The sequence below is a fragment of the Gobio gobio genome (genome assembly GCF_949357685.1).
Source record: "Gobio gobio genome assembly, chromosome: 16".
NCBI classification, from domain to species: domain Eukaryota; kingdom Metazoa; phylum Chordata; class Actinopteri; order Cypriniformes; family Gobionidae; genus Gobio; species Gobio gobio.
Window position 1 is genome coordinate 39,907,944 of NC_137109.1, and position 17,499 is coordinate 39,925,442.

Below are 17,499 nucleotides of genomic sequence, written 5' to 3' on the forward strand. Positions count from 1 at the left end.
TGTTTATTTTTACATCTGTTTATGGTCTGATAATAAGTAGTTTCAGTGTTGGAGAATAGGAGTTTTGATGGCTTTGGTGCGTGATGGTGTTTAGTGTATTGATTCTTTAACAGAATTTGGTGCTTTAGCTTGTGTTTAGCTTGATTCATTGTTTCAGAATTGTGTAAAGACTTTGAAAATAAAATGTTATGGACCATATTAATGTTTTGTACATTTTTATGCAGTTCCTAATTTTGTTTCACTTGCTCAAAATAATACCTTTTAAATAAAACAATTGCCAGTAGATGGCAGTATTGTTCTAACAAATCTTTCAGGTTTAGTCAGACTATCAAATGCAGTTTTTCTTAATAGAATTGTTTGAGATGATTTCCTCACACTTACATATTAGCATTTTAAAATAAATACAGTATTTAATTCATACAAATTAAAAACTGCAGAAGGGATAAGGGATAAGATAATATTTCAATAATAACAAAATATTTCCACAAAAATATTAAGCAGCAAAACTGTTGATAATTATAAGAAATGTTTCTTGAGCAAATCAACATATTAGAATGATTTCTGAAGGATCATGTGACTCTGAAGTCTGGAGTAATGATGCTGAAAATTCAGCTTTACCATTGCAGGAATAACGTACATTTTAAAATATATTCAAACAGAAAACATATACAAAAACAAAATTGTAGTAATATTTCACAATATTACTGTATTTTTATCAAATCAATGCAGCCTTTGTAAGCATTTCAAAAACGTAACTTTTAACTGTGTAAATGACAGAAAACACACACAGCTCCTACAAAACTTTTATAACTTGTATATGTGGACTTTAACATTTGACTGTGGGTGAATTATTTGCTAGTGAACACTTATTTCATAATCTCAACACAAATTATGACAGATTTGACTCTGGTTTAAAAAAATATTTCTCTAAATGACATGTTCAAATGCTCCTCGCTGCTCATTTTATAGTGGGAAATTTTAAGTATTTTTCACCTAAAATAAAACTAAACTATTTTGTTTTACAGACACTGATTCTACTGTTAAATATTATGTGCTTGCTCAATGCTCAGATATTATTTAGATATTTTTCAGCAAAGAATAAAAAAAACGATACACCTGATAATAAAAGGATTCTTAAAGTATTGGCAGAAGATGGAATTATATAGTTAAGGTCCCTGTTATGGTATGTTTCTTGGTGTCATAATCAAATTGTTAAACACTTGTTAAATCTGGACTGAATGAGCTACAAAGATGTTGAGACTCTTATAAGATCACATTGTTTTATTATGTGTGGTATGTGGATTGTGTGTGTGTGTGTAGATAACAAGCTCTAAATCGCTTTACTAAATCCCAACACTGGGACTCTCAGCACAAAGCCTTTCATTTATCCTGAGGACTCCACTATTTCCAGGATGAAATTTATTAAGGTCATTATTTTAGCCAATCAGAGTTCGGAATGTCAGGGTGTGCGATCATGCCACCTCAGTCCACATGGAAACCATTCATGAAGCCCCACCCCACAGGAGCCACCAGGAAGTAAAGGATCCCCTTGAGAGGTAACATGAGAGCAGTGTTCGAATTAATCACAGTGGGAGATGAAAGCATGAAGAATATTAAGTGACAATTTGGCATCACACCACACATTCATTAATAGATGAAAAGATTAATATTTGGTTATACTAAACATGTCATTGTTTTAATCAAAGAGCTGAAATCCAAATTTTCATTCTTAAATGTCACGCAACACAGTATTTATCTGGGAACCATATGAGCAAATTAATTCTTCATGTGAGTACCTGTTGGAATACCTGTTGCTTATCCTTGGGCAAAATAATGCGGTTTTGGGCACAGTCATATTCCACTCATTTTTACCATTGCTGTTTAATAATCACACTTCACGCAAATCTAAGCTCATAAAACAGATTTATCAATTTCCAGCTTCATCTATGTAGAACATTTGTATTCCTTGAGTAACCTTTCTTACAAGTCCAGCAATGTTTTCTTGGCTATAATGAAAAAGTCAGCAAACTGCAATGTTGTTTTTGGAAAGGAGAGGCCACAACATATGAGAGTGCTGTTATGACTACCAGAAACCCACAAGATGCTAAAATCAGTTTTGTGTGCTTGAGTGTTTAGGTTCATGACTAACCAACATATTGTAGAAAGAGCTCCATCCTGGAATATGTTTTTATCTGAAGTTTCAAAACAGCAATTTACTGCTTTTATAGAACATATTCAAACTCTTTATGAGAAGAACTTGAAGAATATTGGTTTCCAAGACATCATGTAATGACTAGTAAACCTACGAAAGAAGCACATGGCTTCAGCTGGAATTCAAGGATAACTGTCGGAGTAATCTGGGTTTAAACCGGACGTCTAAAGTCATTCAGTGTTACTACTCGAGAGACCACAAGTGAAGCAGAGGCTGTTTTTTCAGGTGGATGGACATTCATGAATTCAAGCGCACTTACACAAACCTTGCACCAGAGTTATTTTAGTATCACTGATTTGTTTCATGGGTTTAGAATAAAAACCCTGATTTACAGACACACACAAAATGATTCCCTTTCATATATGGATCTACAGAAACAACTAAAATCGCTGCATTGTGAGACATGGAAACTAATCAGCCATCTGCTGTTGCCACATGAATGCAAACTCACTCACACACACGGTTTACGGGGACATTCCATAGACGTAATGGTTTTATAGCTGTATAAATATTCTATCCCCATACACTAACTCTACCCCTAAACCTACCCATCACAGAACATTTTCTGCATTTTTAATAAAAAAATAATTTAGTATAGCACACACACACACGCACGCACGCACACACACACACACACACACACACACACACACACACAAATTCCTCCATCAATAGGATTAGGTTTGAGATCTTTCTGGGTCAAAGTAATAAGAGCAAAGTAATAAGTTCCACACTTGGACCCACAACCTTTCAAAACTGTCATGAACATGCTATAAGGATAAGAGATTACTGTAAACAGAAAATGAAGGCATTTTTATTCTAGTGACCACTCAGACAAACACAAATAACCAATTTTATATGAATTCTGCCTCTATTAGCCTACACTTTTTTCCCCCCTATCATGCTGAGACTGTATTGAAAACTAATGTTTCTAAATTTTGTATTTGTTTATTTATATAGCACAATAAAACAACAGTGACTGACCAATGTGCTGTACAAAAATTGTAAAAACAATATAAAAACACAAATCAAAACAATAAAATAACATACAAAGACAATTTTACATAAAGAGAAACAAGCTCAGAAAGACTCTAAGCCTTCAGGTTTTAAGTTTTGCTTTAAACTGATATTCTAGCTATTGCCCTAATAGATACTGGCTATTCCTCAATTTGAGGCTGACTATGGCAAAAGCCTCCCTTTCATGTACATTAACACATATATAATATCTTTCTTGAGACCTTTTTTTCTTCTTGTGGAGCTCTCTGACATTTATATAAACCATGGTGTTCTCTAGCTCTCGGATTCATGTTTTTTGTTTGTTTTGTGGATATTGGCCATATATAGTTTACATAGGCCTAATGGAATTAATTGAACCTTACAAGTGCCTATGATGAATGCAGAAATGACACAATAGGAAAATTACAAATGTAAACAGTAATCAGAAAATGTCAATTTTATTCCCAATAGTAAGACATAGTTATATATTAAACAATTGTATAGCAGAACTGATTTCCAGAAACTTTTAACTTTAATCTCATAAATACATTTAGAAATCTATCAATGGAAAATAAAAAAAGTTTTTTCAAAGTCAATCATGAGCATTCGTCATTCTCAAGCATCAAGAAGAGAAATGTACACAGTGAAGACCAGGAGCTGCTGCAGTATTCCTCGGCCACTTTCAGTCTCTCGATCCGGTCAGGACAGTGATTATTCCCCGTGGGCGACGGTAACGGGACTTTAGAAGAGAGACGCGTGTCCTTCAGTCTGAAGTGCGCGTCCGCGGGCGCGCTCCTGCACATACCGGCTTTGACCATCGCCGTAGAGTCGCGACACAATCTCTTCTGCTTTTTCAGCGAGCGGGCGATCTGTTTCCAGTAGGCTTTGGTATTGGATGCGTATTGCTGACATGCGGTGGGCTTGGCTACATATTCACAGCCGAAAGTCTTTGCCCCTTTACAGGTGACTCCCAATACAAACGCATCACCCTCGCGCGCAGCGAGCCACGAGCACCGCGCTCCATCCTTCAGTGAAAATCTCCCCTTTAGGCCATTTTCATTCCGCTGACCTCTTCCCCTCCCCTGCCCATCTGTCTGTGCTCTACTCCCTCTGTCTCTCAGGCTGGTCACCTGTACAATTTGTTCCACGATACAGGCGAAAATCAGAATGAGAGCGATGTCTGTCACGCGCATCATGTCCTCAAACTTAAACGAAAACCGGACGAGGCATTTGTGGTCACAGGTGATTTTTTTGATAGAAAATAGATCAACTCATATGGCATAACAATGCAAGAGAGCAGTGAAATGTGTGGTTTTGCACCTGACGTTTCTTTGTGTGGCATTTATAGAGCATCTCGCGCACGCACCTCCCTCTTCACTCCACATCTTGCACGTGTTGTTCTGGGATATTAATTTGGCAAGTTGTTGCCTTAATAAGGCATGTATTGGTTTATTTAAAGAGCACAACTGAATAGGAATGGTACAGCTTATATGTGAGTGTTCTGGAAACAATAACTGTAACAACAGTAAATAACTGCATTTAACACGTTTACAATATGAAGTCAGCAGATTTACTTTGGCGAATCGGTTCTTTTGAACACTCCAACAGACTCTGACTCGAAAAGAACAGACGACGACAATGGACGCTTTCGTCTCGACTAATGGTCCTTTCTCAGTGTAAAGACGTAGGTCTACAACATGCAACAATGATATGTCTGAACAAAGGCAACTCTAACAATGTAGCAGTATAAAAAAAAAAAAGAAAAAAAAGGAAAAAAAAAAAAGGCCTACCATGCAATAATGAAAGGGTCCTCTTCTCCATCATGGCGACAGGTTAGTTATGATACTCGTTTTAAGATATCAAAGCTATATCCAAAGTTCCCAGTCATAATTATTTGAAGGGAATGTTCATGTAACGTTACAACTTAAGTCGGCAACTCGTATTTGCTACAATAAATTAGATGCTCGAGACGGAAGTTTCGAATCATAAGTGGTTTTCTTGAGACAGTTCGGAGCCTACGACCGATTCAGTCATAGTCGTTAAGGAATCATTCAGACCCGTGAACCGGTTCAACCGTTTCATTAAAAAGATCGGACTCAAACGAACGATTCGTCAACGAATCAACACTGCTATTTACTCTCTCTCTCTGGTAATGAAATCTCTCAGTGGTAATGAAACCTATAGCCTAGCATATAATTGTATAACATATTTTGGTGGAAATAGTGGTTAATATGGTAATTCATTCATTAAAAAGATCCGACTCAAACGAACGATTCGTCAACGTATCAAACACTGCTATTTACTCTCTCCTTTTTTAACTTTTTAAGCAGTGGTAATGAAACCTATAGCCTAGCATATAATTGTATAACGTATTTTGGTGGAAACAGTGGTTACTATGGTCAAATTCATGGGGAAATAAATAGGCCTACCTACTTCCAGCACTGTAAATTTCTCAGGTACAAAGCCTTTCAAACACAACAACAGCGCCTTCTGCTGTCACGCCCATGTAAATCACTCCCACACAAAAAACAAAGGAAAAGAGACCAAATTTAATCACAACATACACAAAAACATGTAGGCTATAGCCTACACTTGAGTATTACCTACATCACTATAAAAATGCAGTAGACATATTACATTATGTGTTTTCACATTGATATATTACAGTCGGAAGTGACCTGTGGCTCCAGTTTTCAGAAAATCCATAATTGGTCAGCACTATAGCAAGGATTAATACACATATTCAGTACACATGATAAGATAAAGTTCCTTATAGCTTATGAATTGGAAAACAATACATCAGTTGGCAGCATATGCTCAACAGCAAAATTCATTTGCTAACTTGTCTTGTCATTGTGCATTAGAGTCTGTACATTTGCAATATATAAGAATATATTGTAGAGAATGATTTTGCCAAATCCCTGTCTTCACACACTTCCATTGGTCTCTGTCAGTCCGAAACCTTCACGTTAGACATTCAGAGTCATCCTGAATGGGGTTTGTTGTCTGCGGAAATGTGAGTGACTGCAGAGAGGACACACTTTTTAGATACAGTTTTCAGATTTACAGCAACTTATAATACACATATATATATATATATATATATATAAGTTATTAAAAAAAGTCCTACCTTGTCTTAGTTTCTGAACCACCCTATGACCCAGGAACACACACCATGAAAAGAGCGCCAGCAGTAGTGCTGAGCAAGTTTCTTGGCCTCACTCATGGGTACCCCTGTAGTTGGTTGTTGCACAGTTGGTTTAGGTGTAAAAATGTTCCCGCCTGATTGTGTTTTTAATTGGGGTCTAGTAGGCTTTGGTCTTTGTTTTGGTCTCGTCTGCTCAGTTCTGACATGGGCTGGTCTGTAGGGCATGCTGTCCTTTGGCACGGCATCTGCTGAGGATGCAGTTTTGAAGACCATCCGAGCCTCTTCGGATGCTCTTTTGCACATGAGAGGCTTTAAGACACGTTTGCCCTGGCAAGCATTCGACAGCTTGCGGAGGTCCCACATGATCTGCTTGAAATAATGCTGTGGATTTTTGTTGTAAGAGCGGCAGACCTGAGGCTTGCCATGGTACTCGCACCAGTATGAACGCTCCAGGCCGTCACAAGTGATGCGGAGCTTAGTCAGATCCCCTTGTCCTGTCACACTCAAGTAGCATTCATCTCTGGTGCCTCTGGTATTAAACTCAATCACATCTTCCCAAATGTTCCTTCCGGGTCCTGGTTCATCATCGTCGCGACCCTGGGTCTGAGCGAGAGCTGCCTGGAGGCAGCATGTCAGCAGGAGTGTGCTTGTGATTGTCCTCATTTTGTGAGTCGCTAAAATTGGTGGAGAGACTTCTGACTCCACTATTTAAAGGCTTTGGTCACAAAGAGTATGTTGAGGTAAAAAAAAAAATGCCCCACAAGTTGGCTTCTCGCCTGGGTGGTGTATTATTTGCGTGGCTCTCTGGCAAATGTCAATGAGAAGCAGGCACACATATGTAAGCAATTGAGAAAAATGCTCAGACACAGTGAGTGACAAAGAAAGCAGCCCTTTACACACCCAATTCTGGAACTTTCTCCGCTTTTGTTGCGTAATTCACAATGCACCACAGCTATATTAGTTTTCCAGTCACGTTTTGTGATTGTGTTTTTGTTTATGATGTTAGGAAACAATCTGTCCATGCTCTCCATCAAGAAAACGTGATCTTGGGTTATGTGAGTAGCTAAATGTTTTTTTCTGGACTTCATTACGTGACCGTATGCCATGTGATAAAATATGATCTCCTTCTGTCACTAAACTATTGAAGCCATTTCCACCTCTATAGAATAAAAATGTAATTGTGAGAAAAAGTTAACAATAAGCAAGTCACATTGTGAGATGTGAAGTCACAATTTGTGATGCAAAGATTTTTATTTTTAATGTTTTACTCTGGGGATGAATTGATAATATGATCACTTAAAGAGATAAGACATGGAGGAACATTTTTGTCTGAGCACCTAAATTACAGCGGGCACATTAAAGTAATCACATCTTTATTTTTTAAGCAATCAATCATATCTGGAAGAAGGGGGTAAACTGAAAATGTAAACTTCAAGAACAAATCAGCTCAACTGTGGAATCAAAGGCTCTGTGACCTGTGTGAGGAGCCAATTACAGCTTATTTTCTGGCTTCCAGTTTCTTAGCCTAACACATGGGGAAATCTGACAGAAACAGATGACAAGTGTAATATTAAAAATAAATGAACCTTCTTGGATGGAGCAAAATCAGGCGGGTAGAAATCAACCAGGGCTCTGGATTGAAAAAGTGACAAAAATCTAACATTTGATATAGTTTACAATATTCCATTCTAGGTAGTGTTGGTTTTAGACACACATTTCAATTAAAGGGGTGATGAATTGAGAAATCAACTTTCCTTTGAGCCTTTGGTACATAAAAGTTCATCATGATTTGTACTTATTTTATTTTGTTGTGATTACTCTATGCTGCCATTTTGGCCAGGAAAGAGATTTACATCTCAATGGGACTATTTCCTGGTTAAATAAAGGTATTAAAAAAAAAAAAAAAAACAATTTTGATAAGAATATCCTGTAAGTTTAAGAGCTGAAAACGTCCTTGTTAGTCAAAGAAAAGCTTTTATTGACACCAGGCCCAGCAAATGAGAGCTCTCAGAATATGTTGACCATTGACGTCATAGAATGCAGAAGCACCGCCTCAAGCCCGCCCAACGACTTGTGGAGCTAAACGATGCCAAACAAACGCGTTTGTTCGCTTCATTTCACAGCGGAATCGATTGTAATCAAGATAAAGGTCGATTTGCAGACATATTGAGATTAAAACACAATGCTGTGCCTTCTATATTGGATCCGTCAGGAGCGGTGCAACACACTTATGTGAGTAAAACATGTTTTTTTATATGTGTTAGTATTGCATTGTTACAGATCGTTTGATATCTATTGATTACATACCTTAGCACGCGGTCACAGGCTGGAGAAGGTGTTATTGGTTCATTCGTGATCAGACTCGGACTTGTAATGCCAGTGCTCGCAAAGCCCAAAGTCCCGGGGCTATGTTTTTCAGACAGGCTATCACTGGCCTGCCGACGGGCTGTAGTGAAATAACATTCCTTTCTTGCGCGTGTGTGTGTGTGTGTGTACGGTTCGCGGTTATATTCACAGATAATCGGGCCGACCAAGTAGCTAATACAGAAATAACATTCCAGTCAATCACGGTTGGATGAGAGATGAATCATTGTTTGTTTGATAAAGATATATTTCGAGCCCTGTGAGCGTTTCTCCAGACGCTTTCAAAACAATTTCCACATGTACTGAGGGAAGCTGAAGCTCATTAAATATGCAAATCTTATCCAATCCTAGATGTGGGCGTTTACTTCCAAGTCTTCAGTGCGGCACGCCCATCAAAACAGAGCGTTTTTCAGAGATCCTCAAAACCAAGGCAGAAAATAGCCTATTACTTATTCCTTATGATGTTTTTGAATGTAAAAACCATGCAAACGTCATAAGTTGACCTCAGACAACAGTATACATTTTTTTAAAAAGCCAGTTCATGACACCTTTAAGTGATTCAGTATTTGACATAATTGGGCTTTTTATGTTAAATCCTTAATAGTATAAAGAGGTCCCTGAAACATTGGCTCTTTATATATTAAAAAATGTCTAAAAAAGTTCCTAACACTGGTTTTGTGTTTACATGTCCTTCTAGGCTTTGTAAGCTGTACTCTGTTTACCAATATAAGTATTTCTCTTGTTTTTATTTTAAAAACCCTCCCTTTATTCTTGTAACCGATTTTATTTTAGCTCGATTTGAATGCTATGAACAGTGGTTGAACTGGGAATTTACAACACCAGAGAATGTTATTTTCATCGGAAATTTTATTCACAATATTGTACAGTTTTAGCCAGCCTAACCACATGGACTCGAAAACCAACGGCACTGACAACCAGGCCCACCACAACTAAACATCTTCGGGCAAGCTTGAACACCAAGTATGCGCATGCTATGCTAGACTGTGAGGTGAAGGGACCTTTCTGGGTATAAATCAAGTACAACATTTTACCTGAGGCCCTGATAACACTGTCACATACACATTGTGTGAAGGATCTGAGCAACAATATGTAGCACCTGACGTAATGTCTCTAACGTTAAACAGCTGAAATATTTGGTGGCGTAATTGTCAATGACTATGACAGCGTTAAATAGGCTCCGTAAAAGTTGTCGTAAAGGGGCTCAGTGGTCTTCCCTTGCTCTCGTACAAGCGAATGTCTCCGAGGTACATTCACTCGCTTTAAAGCTGACAGTAAGTTCACATGACCAACAGGTGTATGTCCACAAATATGCTTATACCAAGTAAACAAAAAGCCCTAAGACCTGAGACCTACAATGAAACATCAAGATTTGGTGTCAAAAAGCAATAATCAGTAGTTTACGGTAATCCAACAATGTGTTGGAGAACAACTGTTAGTACAGTCAGCAAAATTAGGAACCGGAAGATCATTAATAACTGAGAAACTAAAGTATATAAAGCTACCAATATCTTTTTAGTGATGTTACTAAAACCAAATGCATCATAGCTTACATTTTCCTAGTACAAAAGTGAGCATAAACACATATAGACATCTTAACTGCTAACCAGAGATCAGTATCAAATGTGGTTTAGCGTTCTCAGTCACAATAATCTTGGTAACACTAATCAAAGACCTTGCAACTTGTGGCATGGCTTACATGTACCACGAGCTAAAAATCTGAAAAGGCAACAATGCATTCACCCTCGAAATGGCTTGACAACACCTATCTGTACCGTATTAGCACTAGTTAGCACTTAGCATGTAGTCAAACAACACCTAAACACATTGTTTATGTGTAATATTTGTGGCTCATGGGTGGCTGGCTTGCTCTGTTTCAACAAAAAATCCCTTCGGCCTCTCAGTGGACTCGACTTCAATATGTTGAATTCTCCACAATGTTAAAAAGCACTATAAAAAGAAAAAAAGAAACACAAGAAAAACAAGAACGCAGCAGTTGACGCATTGCTATGCCCACCACATGTGATTTTTCAATGACTGTAAACAAAGACACATGTAGTAGTTAAAACAGCCATACACTTTGGAGCCTCTCTGACTGACAGGATGTGACATCAGAGAATAGCTCGTTGAGGGGACAGTCCATAAGACAGTACTTTAATCATAAGGGTGCAAAATAGTCAAAACAACAACGATAAAATGGAGAGCAGGTCCCAGCTTCAAGTACACGAGTTTCCTTTTCTTAATGTCGTCTGTCTGAGCTGAGCCTGCTGTTCACAGAGAGTCTGTGGAAAAGGAGAAATTCACACCCAGAGAAAATCATTAGTCTTGTACAATGCATACAGTATTTTTTTTTTGATTTTATACAAGCTTTTTTATTCTGTTTAGTGCAGTGGTTCTCAACCAGGGGACCGGGACCCACGTGGGGCAGTGGTGTAAAACCCGAACGTCACAATCTTTACCGAGGGGGGCCACAGACTTGCGGTTCGCCACTAACTAGAAGGCCTCAAGATACCAAAACAAGCATTCAAGTAAGCTAAAATAGCTAAAAAACAAGATACATCTTATTTTAATTCACCCCCTCAACAACTGTTATTTTTTCTTTCCTTTTTTGGAAATCTAGAGTTCATCCCAACTAAAAAAAATATGTTCCTTAATTTCCCATTAAGTTATAAAACCATATTTCTGAATGTTCTATGAAGGTTCAAAACATCCAGGTTTAAAAAAACAAAAACAAAAAGTATTTTTCTTCGTTATGTGAACGTTAAGGAAACCTTCCATTGTATCATTCTTCAAACATTATAGGAACGTTACTTTTGAATGTTTTCTAAACATTCTGAAATTAAAAATGTTATACGAAAATAAACGAGAAAAAAACGCTCCATGACGGATGAAAGAATGTTTCTGAGCTAATGTTTTGAGACCAGATAATATGATGATTCTATTAAGGGTACTGGAAGAACGTTTGTTCATAACTTTGAGAGAACCTTGCCAGAACATTAGCTAATGTTCTGAGAATGTTCCCTGTAAGCTGGGCTATTGGATATATATACGAGGAAGCCTATTTGTAAAAGTCTGATTTTCAGACCTGGAAAAGTCATGTAATTTAATACAATTGTATAATTCAATTCAATAACATTTTTCTTGTTTTATCAAATATTTTATAAAAGTTATATTATTATATAATTTGATAATATTTACATTATAAAATCCTTATCATTAATCCTTATTCAGTAAATCACGAACAACTGGAAAAATCATGGGGGTCTTTGAATATTGTTGTGGACAATGGGGGGCTTTGGAGTCAAAAATGTTGAGAAGCACTGGTTTTAATGTAAAACAAATCCAATTTAAACAACTTACATTCCACAAAGGTTCAATTCCAGTTTCCAATAGCACTGTGAGAGTAAAGAAACAAATATTGCAGAATTACACCCGCTGTGTAGTTTCAAATGCATGATAAACGGCAGAGACTGATACGAATGATCTGGTGGACATGAGACGTGAGAAGAGAGATGAGATTTTAGACCAAAAGTAAAGAAACAAAACACACAGTGAGCGCTGGCATCTATCTGTTTGCAGAGCTGTCAGGAATGTTTGAAGTCAAACATTGGCGGATCACAATGATACGGGCCAGTAGTTAGTGATGGACCCTAAAAAACACAATTCGCACAAAGCTTGGCAGAACTGTCGGCAGTCATCCAGACGGAATGCTTCTGAAGATGGAAAGAGAATGCAAAAAACGAAGCATGCTGTTGGTGTAATGACAGAAAATGACAAGCACTGGAAGGTTAGGAAACAAATCCAATAAATGCATACTAAAATGTCTATGTGATTAGTTGAACGGGAGGAAGATGCACATGCTTGTTAGAGAGGAAGACCAAATCCATTTGCCCTCATCGGCAGCTCTCAGTACCTTTCTGTTGTTAAAACAGAGCGTCCTCCTCAGAGTCACCAGTCGGCGTGGCGCGGGGGCGCAGAGGCCCGTGGGAATCGGGTCATAGTGTCATAGGTAGGGATGCTTGAGGCACAAAAGGAAAAACTGTCAGGGTCAGAGTGTATTAACATCCTCACGCAGCCCTTAGATGCACCCCATCATCTCTCCATCCATCTTTAACCCATCATTCTTACAGAAGAGCAGGACGGGGCAAAATGACACATACAGCACTACTACTAAAAATTAAAGGTGCTTTTAAGGGATTTTTGATTGGAATGCCACACATTAAATGTCCTGAGAAATCACATGTATCTGTGATAGAAACTCTCTGCCCATAATCAATCTGTATATTCAGATTCTCTTACACTGAGAGAGAGAGTGTGTGTTTAAGCTGGCAAAATTACTGTTATCACCCATTTAACAGTATCGCTATTTTAATTTTCATTTCTGATCAAGCAATTCCACTCTTGAGAATATGAAAATAACTAAATGCGATCAGTGAACATATAAAACAAACTGAGGTCTAAAATTAGACCGCTAGATTGCTTGCATTATTTGCAAGCTTTAAGAAATATTCAGTCTTAAGTTTTGACATAATACATACTCTATCATTCAAAAGTTTGGAGTCAATATGTAAAAAAACCCCAAAGAATTTAATAGATTGATCAAAAGTGACCGTAAAGGCATTTATGATGTTACAAAGATTTCTGTTTAAAATAAATGCTGTTATTTTAAACTTCAAATTTATAAAAAATATTTAAATATTAAGCAGCACAACTGTTTTAAACATCCATATTAATAGGTAATGTTTCTTGAGCAGCAAATTAACATATTAGAATGATTTCTGAAGGATCATGTGACACTGAAAACTGGAGTAATGAAGCTGCAAATTAAAATATTTGAAAATAGAAATTATTATTATCACATATTGCTGTTTTTTTAATCAAACACATGCTGCCTTGTTGAGCACAAGAGACTTCTTTCAAAAACTGAACAAATCTTACAGACTTCAAACATTTAAATGGTAGTGTATGTATGTGTTCAAGCTCTGTGTCACTCTAGCCCACCGTCCTGACCTCGGTTACATGTTTTGTTGGAGAAACACATGCCATTAGTGACGAGTTAGAGAAAAAGAACATTCACAGTCATAGCAACCCAGTGAGAGAGTCACATGCACATTTTTTTGAATAAATGCACAAAGACAAATTCAGCCAATCAATACATTCTGCAAAACCTCATGCATGTGTTAATATAATTTAAAATTTCATGCAAAACACAAATTCTACATTACTGCTATTGAGTTAGCCAGCATGCAAACACCAGTGTGACAATGAGAAAAACTCCTAGGTGCATGTTTGTGCAAAGGGCGACTTCAAACCGCGCATGCATCCGACCTCTGACACCTCACTATCACCTCAATCGATCTGTTCCCGCAACGCATGCAATTTATTAGCGTGGATATGGTTCTGATTACCTTGCCATTACAGGATTTTGGATACCTTCTAAATGTTCATTATAATAACCATTATTACCAATTTCCATACTGAAATTAAACATTACATAGATAAAAATCAAACAAGACATGATGTGACATGAAAGAAATGGCATGCGACTAACTATAAACAAGCTTTGTTTTAAAACGTTCTTGAAAAATGTACACTGAAGGTTGTGCAGTAGAGTATGAATTGGTATAAATTGCAATCATATCTTGTAAAATGTACAGCAATTATTCTGAAGTGTGCTCTTAAGGTTTCTGTTTTAACATCCCTTCATGTTAAACAAGGGAGCTTTAAAGAGAACACACCAACACAAACAGCGCCCTTCACCAGAGAAGCAATCCAAGGCTTAGAGCTTAAACCAGCACCATTAAGCAGAAAGTTTTATGTACAAAACAGGAAAGGGATGTCGTTTTAGTGGTAAAGTGGACAGCAAAATAGGGGGAAAAGCAGCTTACGTTTTCATGGGAATTGTCTCAATGCTAAAAAGATACAAGACAAGCAAAAATGTTACAGAGATGCACTGTAGTGGAGTACAGAGACATCACGTGGATGTCAAAATGGACGTCTCTGGTCAAGACACTTGGTGACTCGCAATGATTTTTGACTGTAAACTTATGAATGCTCGAAAAATGCAATATATACAGGTAGTTCTCATAAAGTGCAAAGTGCTGGACAGAAAGACAAAGAATGGAAAAAGATTGAAATAGCAAGAATGGTTATCATAACGTGAAATGCCAAGTCCCTGAGACAGAGGAACTAGAAAGAACAGAGAAAAGAAACAGAAAAAGAGCACAGAGAGAGAGAGAGAGAGAAACAAGATTACTAACTACTCTGTGGCAAACGAAAAGAAAAGAATGAGGCATTTGCACTTTCATATATTAATGCATCATTATACAACAGTTCGTGCTGGTCTCAAATCTGATTGAAAAACAATATACAAACGATAATAACTTTGTTTATAGAACTGTAATCAGTGGGGAGCTAAATAGCAATCACGAACTTGGTATATTTGGGATACTTACTCGTCATAGACGTCCTCTGTGTCCATTCTGCGGTAGAACTTGGCAAGCTTGACGGACAGGATAATGCTAGGGAGCAGGAACAGCGTGGAGCAGCCCAGTCCAAACCAGAACGTGTTCTGCAACAAATAAACACAAGAGTACTTAAAGCCACCCAAAAACTGCACTCCGCTTAACCATAAATGACATGTTTGATCAACACGTACGCTCATTTGTTCTGAAAAGGAGATTTTTCAAAACACAGAAAGTTGATTTCCAACATGGGAAGTTTTCTACATAAAGAGACATTCACATTCCATCAGAGTGGGCGATCTGATGCAATGTGTCCTGCCATGCAACAAAGTGTTGATGAAAGCATAACTCTATACAAATAAGTAGCTAAAAGGATGCATTGGCTACCAATATGTGGAAAAAACAACCCACTGGCCATCATGTCTGAGGTTAAACACTTGACCTTTAACTTTATGTGCTTCCTGCATGCTGCAGTCAGAGAATTATACTGGGGTCAATCTCTGGGTGTCTGTGGAAAGAGTATCTGGCTGATAATTACCGTAGGTAGTTAGTGGCCTAAATACTTCCTGCCCTTACTGGTTAGGTTGTACAAACTTGTGTGTGCCTGTACCTACTTAATCATATTTTGGGGGCAAATTTGTGTGTTTTTTTTTTTTTTTTTTGTAAAAATGCAGTGAGTTTTCTGTTAGGGTTAAGGTATGTTTTTGGGTCAGGTTTTAGTATTTGTAAACTGATGTATATTAAATCAATAGAGGACTATGGAATGTCCTCATTTAGCGAAAAAAGTATACTTCTATTGTATGGCAGGATATTAGAGGTCCTATCCTATCCAAACAAATTAATCTAAAGGATCTTTTAGGTTAAGCTGATCCTAATCATAGAATGTAACTGCATTCGTTCATGTGCAGTGGCGTACAGAACCCACAGGGCCCCACTTGTACATGGAGTCTTGTGATGGGGTCAAACACCCTGGCCCCTTACAAATCCCACACACACACACACACATCCAGACACTCGCCCATAATTTGAGATAAAACCTACCACCTCCTTCCTTCCTCATGGCTACCCATGGGGCTTTGACCACACACATGGAAAAGCCCAATGGTGCAGCCCAACCCACCCTGACTGTGTGTTCGACACACTTGACTTTTTCAACTGCTTCTTCAACACTATCAACCCTGTATCACTTACACTAAAACCTACATCAACCACAAAGATTTTTAAGTCCCAAATTTCCGTAGGTTTCCTTTGAAATACATTACAGTTCAAAAGTTTGGGGTCAGTAAGATTTTTTAAATGTTTTATTAGCCTCTTATGCTCACTAAGGCTACATTTATTTGATCAAAAATAGAGTAAAAACTGTAATCTTCTGAAATAGTTTAAAGGTCCTGTTCTTCGTGATCCCATTTTTCAAACTTTAGTTAGTGTGTAATGTTGCTGTTAGAGCATTTATAATACCTGTAAAATTATAAAGCTCAAAGTTCAATGCCAAGCGAGATATTTTATTTAACAGAAGTTCCCTTTCAAAGCCTACAGCGAACGGCTGGTTTGGACTACATCCCTGTACATCCTGCTTTAATGACGTCAGAAGAACAGTTTGTTGACTAACCTCCGCCCACAAGAGTACGCAAAAAAGGGGGCGTGGTCTTGTTGCTCCCGCGTGGAGAAGAGGAAGTGTTGCGTTTGTATAGTGTTTGTCGCCATGTCGTTGAGACGCTGTTATTTTCATCCCGGAGTCAAATCACCTTTGTTTGGCTTTACCAGGGACGCTGTACATAGAGATCATTGAGCGCATGAATCTCCGTTATGGTAAGAGGCGTGACCTTTCCGGGCAACGTGCGCTAAGCTGCTGTCGAATCACAACACGGGAACCGCTGGCACAATCAGAACTTGTTACGTGTTTCTGAAGGAGGGACTTCATAGAACGAGGAAATTCTCAGGCCTTTTTCAGGACAGTGAAAACAGCAGTATACAGATAAGTAAATTGTGTGAAAAATACTGTGGTTTTTTACACGCGAAACATGAACTCATTAGTGGTGTCAACAATAATCGATTCGGCGATGCATCGCAATGCGGGGCATGCACGATTCAGCATCGATGCGGCAAAGTGCCATAATCGATTATGTCACCGTTTATTTTCTGGCCTTGAGTTGGACAATAAAGTTGTGAAGTTTCATTTACTTCCGGGGTCATAACAACAACAACAATCAAGATGGCTGAGGCGGAGGGAGATGACTGCAATAGACGGGTAATTAAAAACGCCCCCAAAGCTTGGAAAGCGGACATCTGGGCACATT

The 17,499-nt window shown here is 38.0% G+C and overlaps 3 protein-coding genes across 10 annotated transcripts in view; all 3 read right to left on the reverse strand.

Moving 5' to 3' along the window:
* Nucleotides 1-3,804: 3,804 nt before the first annotated feature.
* Nucleotides 3,805-4,404, reverse strand: fgfbp1a (fibroblast growth factor binding protein 1a; the record flags this gene model as incomplete). Its single annotated transcript, XM_079838459.1, has 1 exon — nucleotides 3,805-4,404. The coding sequence occupies one exon, from the start codon at nucleotides 4,402-4,404 to the stop codon at nucleotides 3,805-3,807; it is 600 nt and encodes a 199-aa protein (XP_079694585.1).
* Nucleotides 4,405-5,736: 1,332 nt separating this feature from the next.
* fgfbp2a (fibroblast growth factor binding protein 2a) lies at nucleotides 5,737-7,032 on the reverse strand. Its single transcript, XM_079838458.1, has 2 exons — nucleotides 6,339-7,032; nucleotides 5,737-6,232 (listed from the first exon to the last, which is right to left on the reverse strand). The coding sequence occupies exon 1, from the start codon at nucleotides 7,017-7,019 to the stop codon at nucleotides 6,345-6,347; it is 675 nt and encodes a 224-aa protein (XP_079694584.1). The 5' UTR covers nucleotides 7,020-7,032; the 3' UTR covers nucleotides 5,737-6,232; nucleotides 6,339-6,344.
* Nucleotides 7,033-9,493: 2,461 nt separating this feature from the next.
* prom1a (prominin 1a) overlaps nucleotides 9,494-17,499 on the reverse strand; it is a gene marked incomplete at its 3' end in the record, with an annotated part of 88,833 nt that continues 80,827 nt past the window's right edge. For 3 of the 8 annotated variants that reach the window (XR_013818188.1, XR_013818189.1, XR_013818190.1), the window contains 4 exons: nucleotides 15,194-15,309; nucleotides 12,652-12,756; nucleotides 12,099-12,133; nucleotides 9,494-11,020 (listed from right to left, as the gene is read on the reverse strand). Coding sequence is in view for 4 of the 8 variants with exons in the window: in XM_079839095.1 (XP_079695221.1) it covers nucleotides 12,687-12,756; nucleotides 14,627-14,650; nucleotides 15,194-15,309 (210 nt within the window). Of the gene's footprint in view, nucleotides 11,021-12,098; nucleotides 12,134-12,615; nucleotides 12,757-14,626; nucleotides 14,651-15,189; nucleotides 15,310-17,499 lie in introns of those variants that run through there. The other 5 variants (XM_079839097.1, XM_079839096.1, XR_013818191.1 and 2 more) reach the window with 4 other exon arrangements.

Bases quoted from the DNA above. Each gene is read 5' to 3' on its own strand.
- fgfbp2a (XM_079838458.1), bottom strand. From the start codon at position 7,019: ATGAGGACAATCACAAGCACACTCCTGCTGACATGCTGCCTCCAGGCA.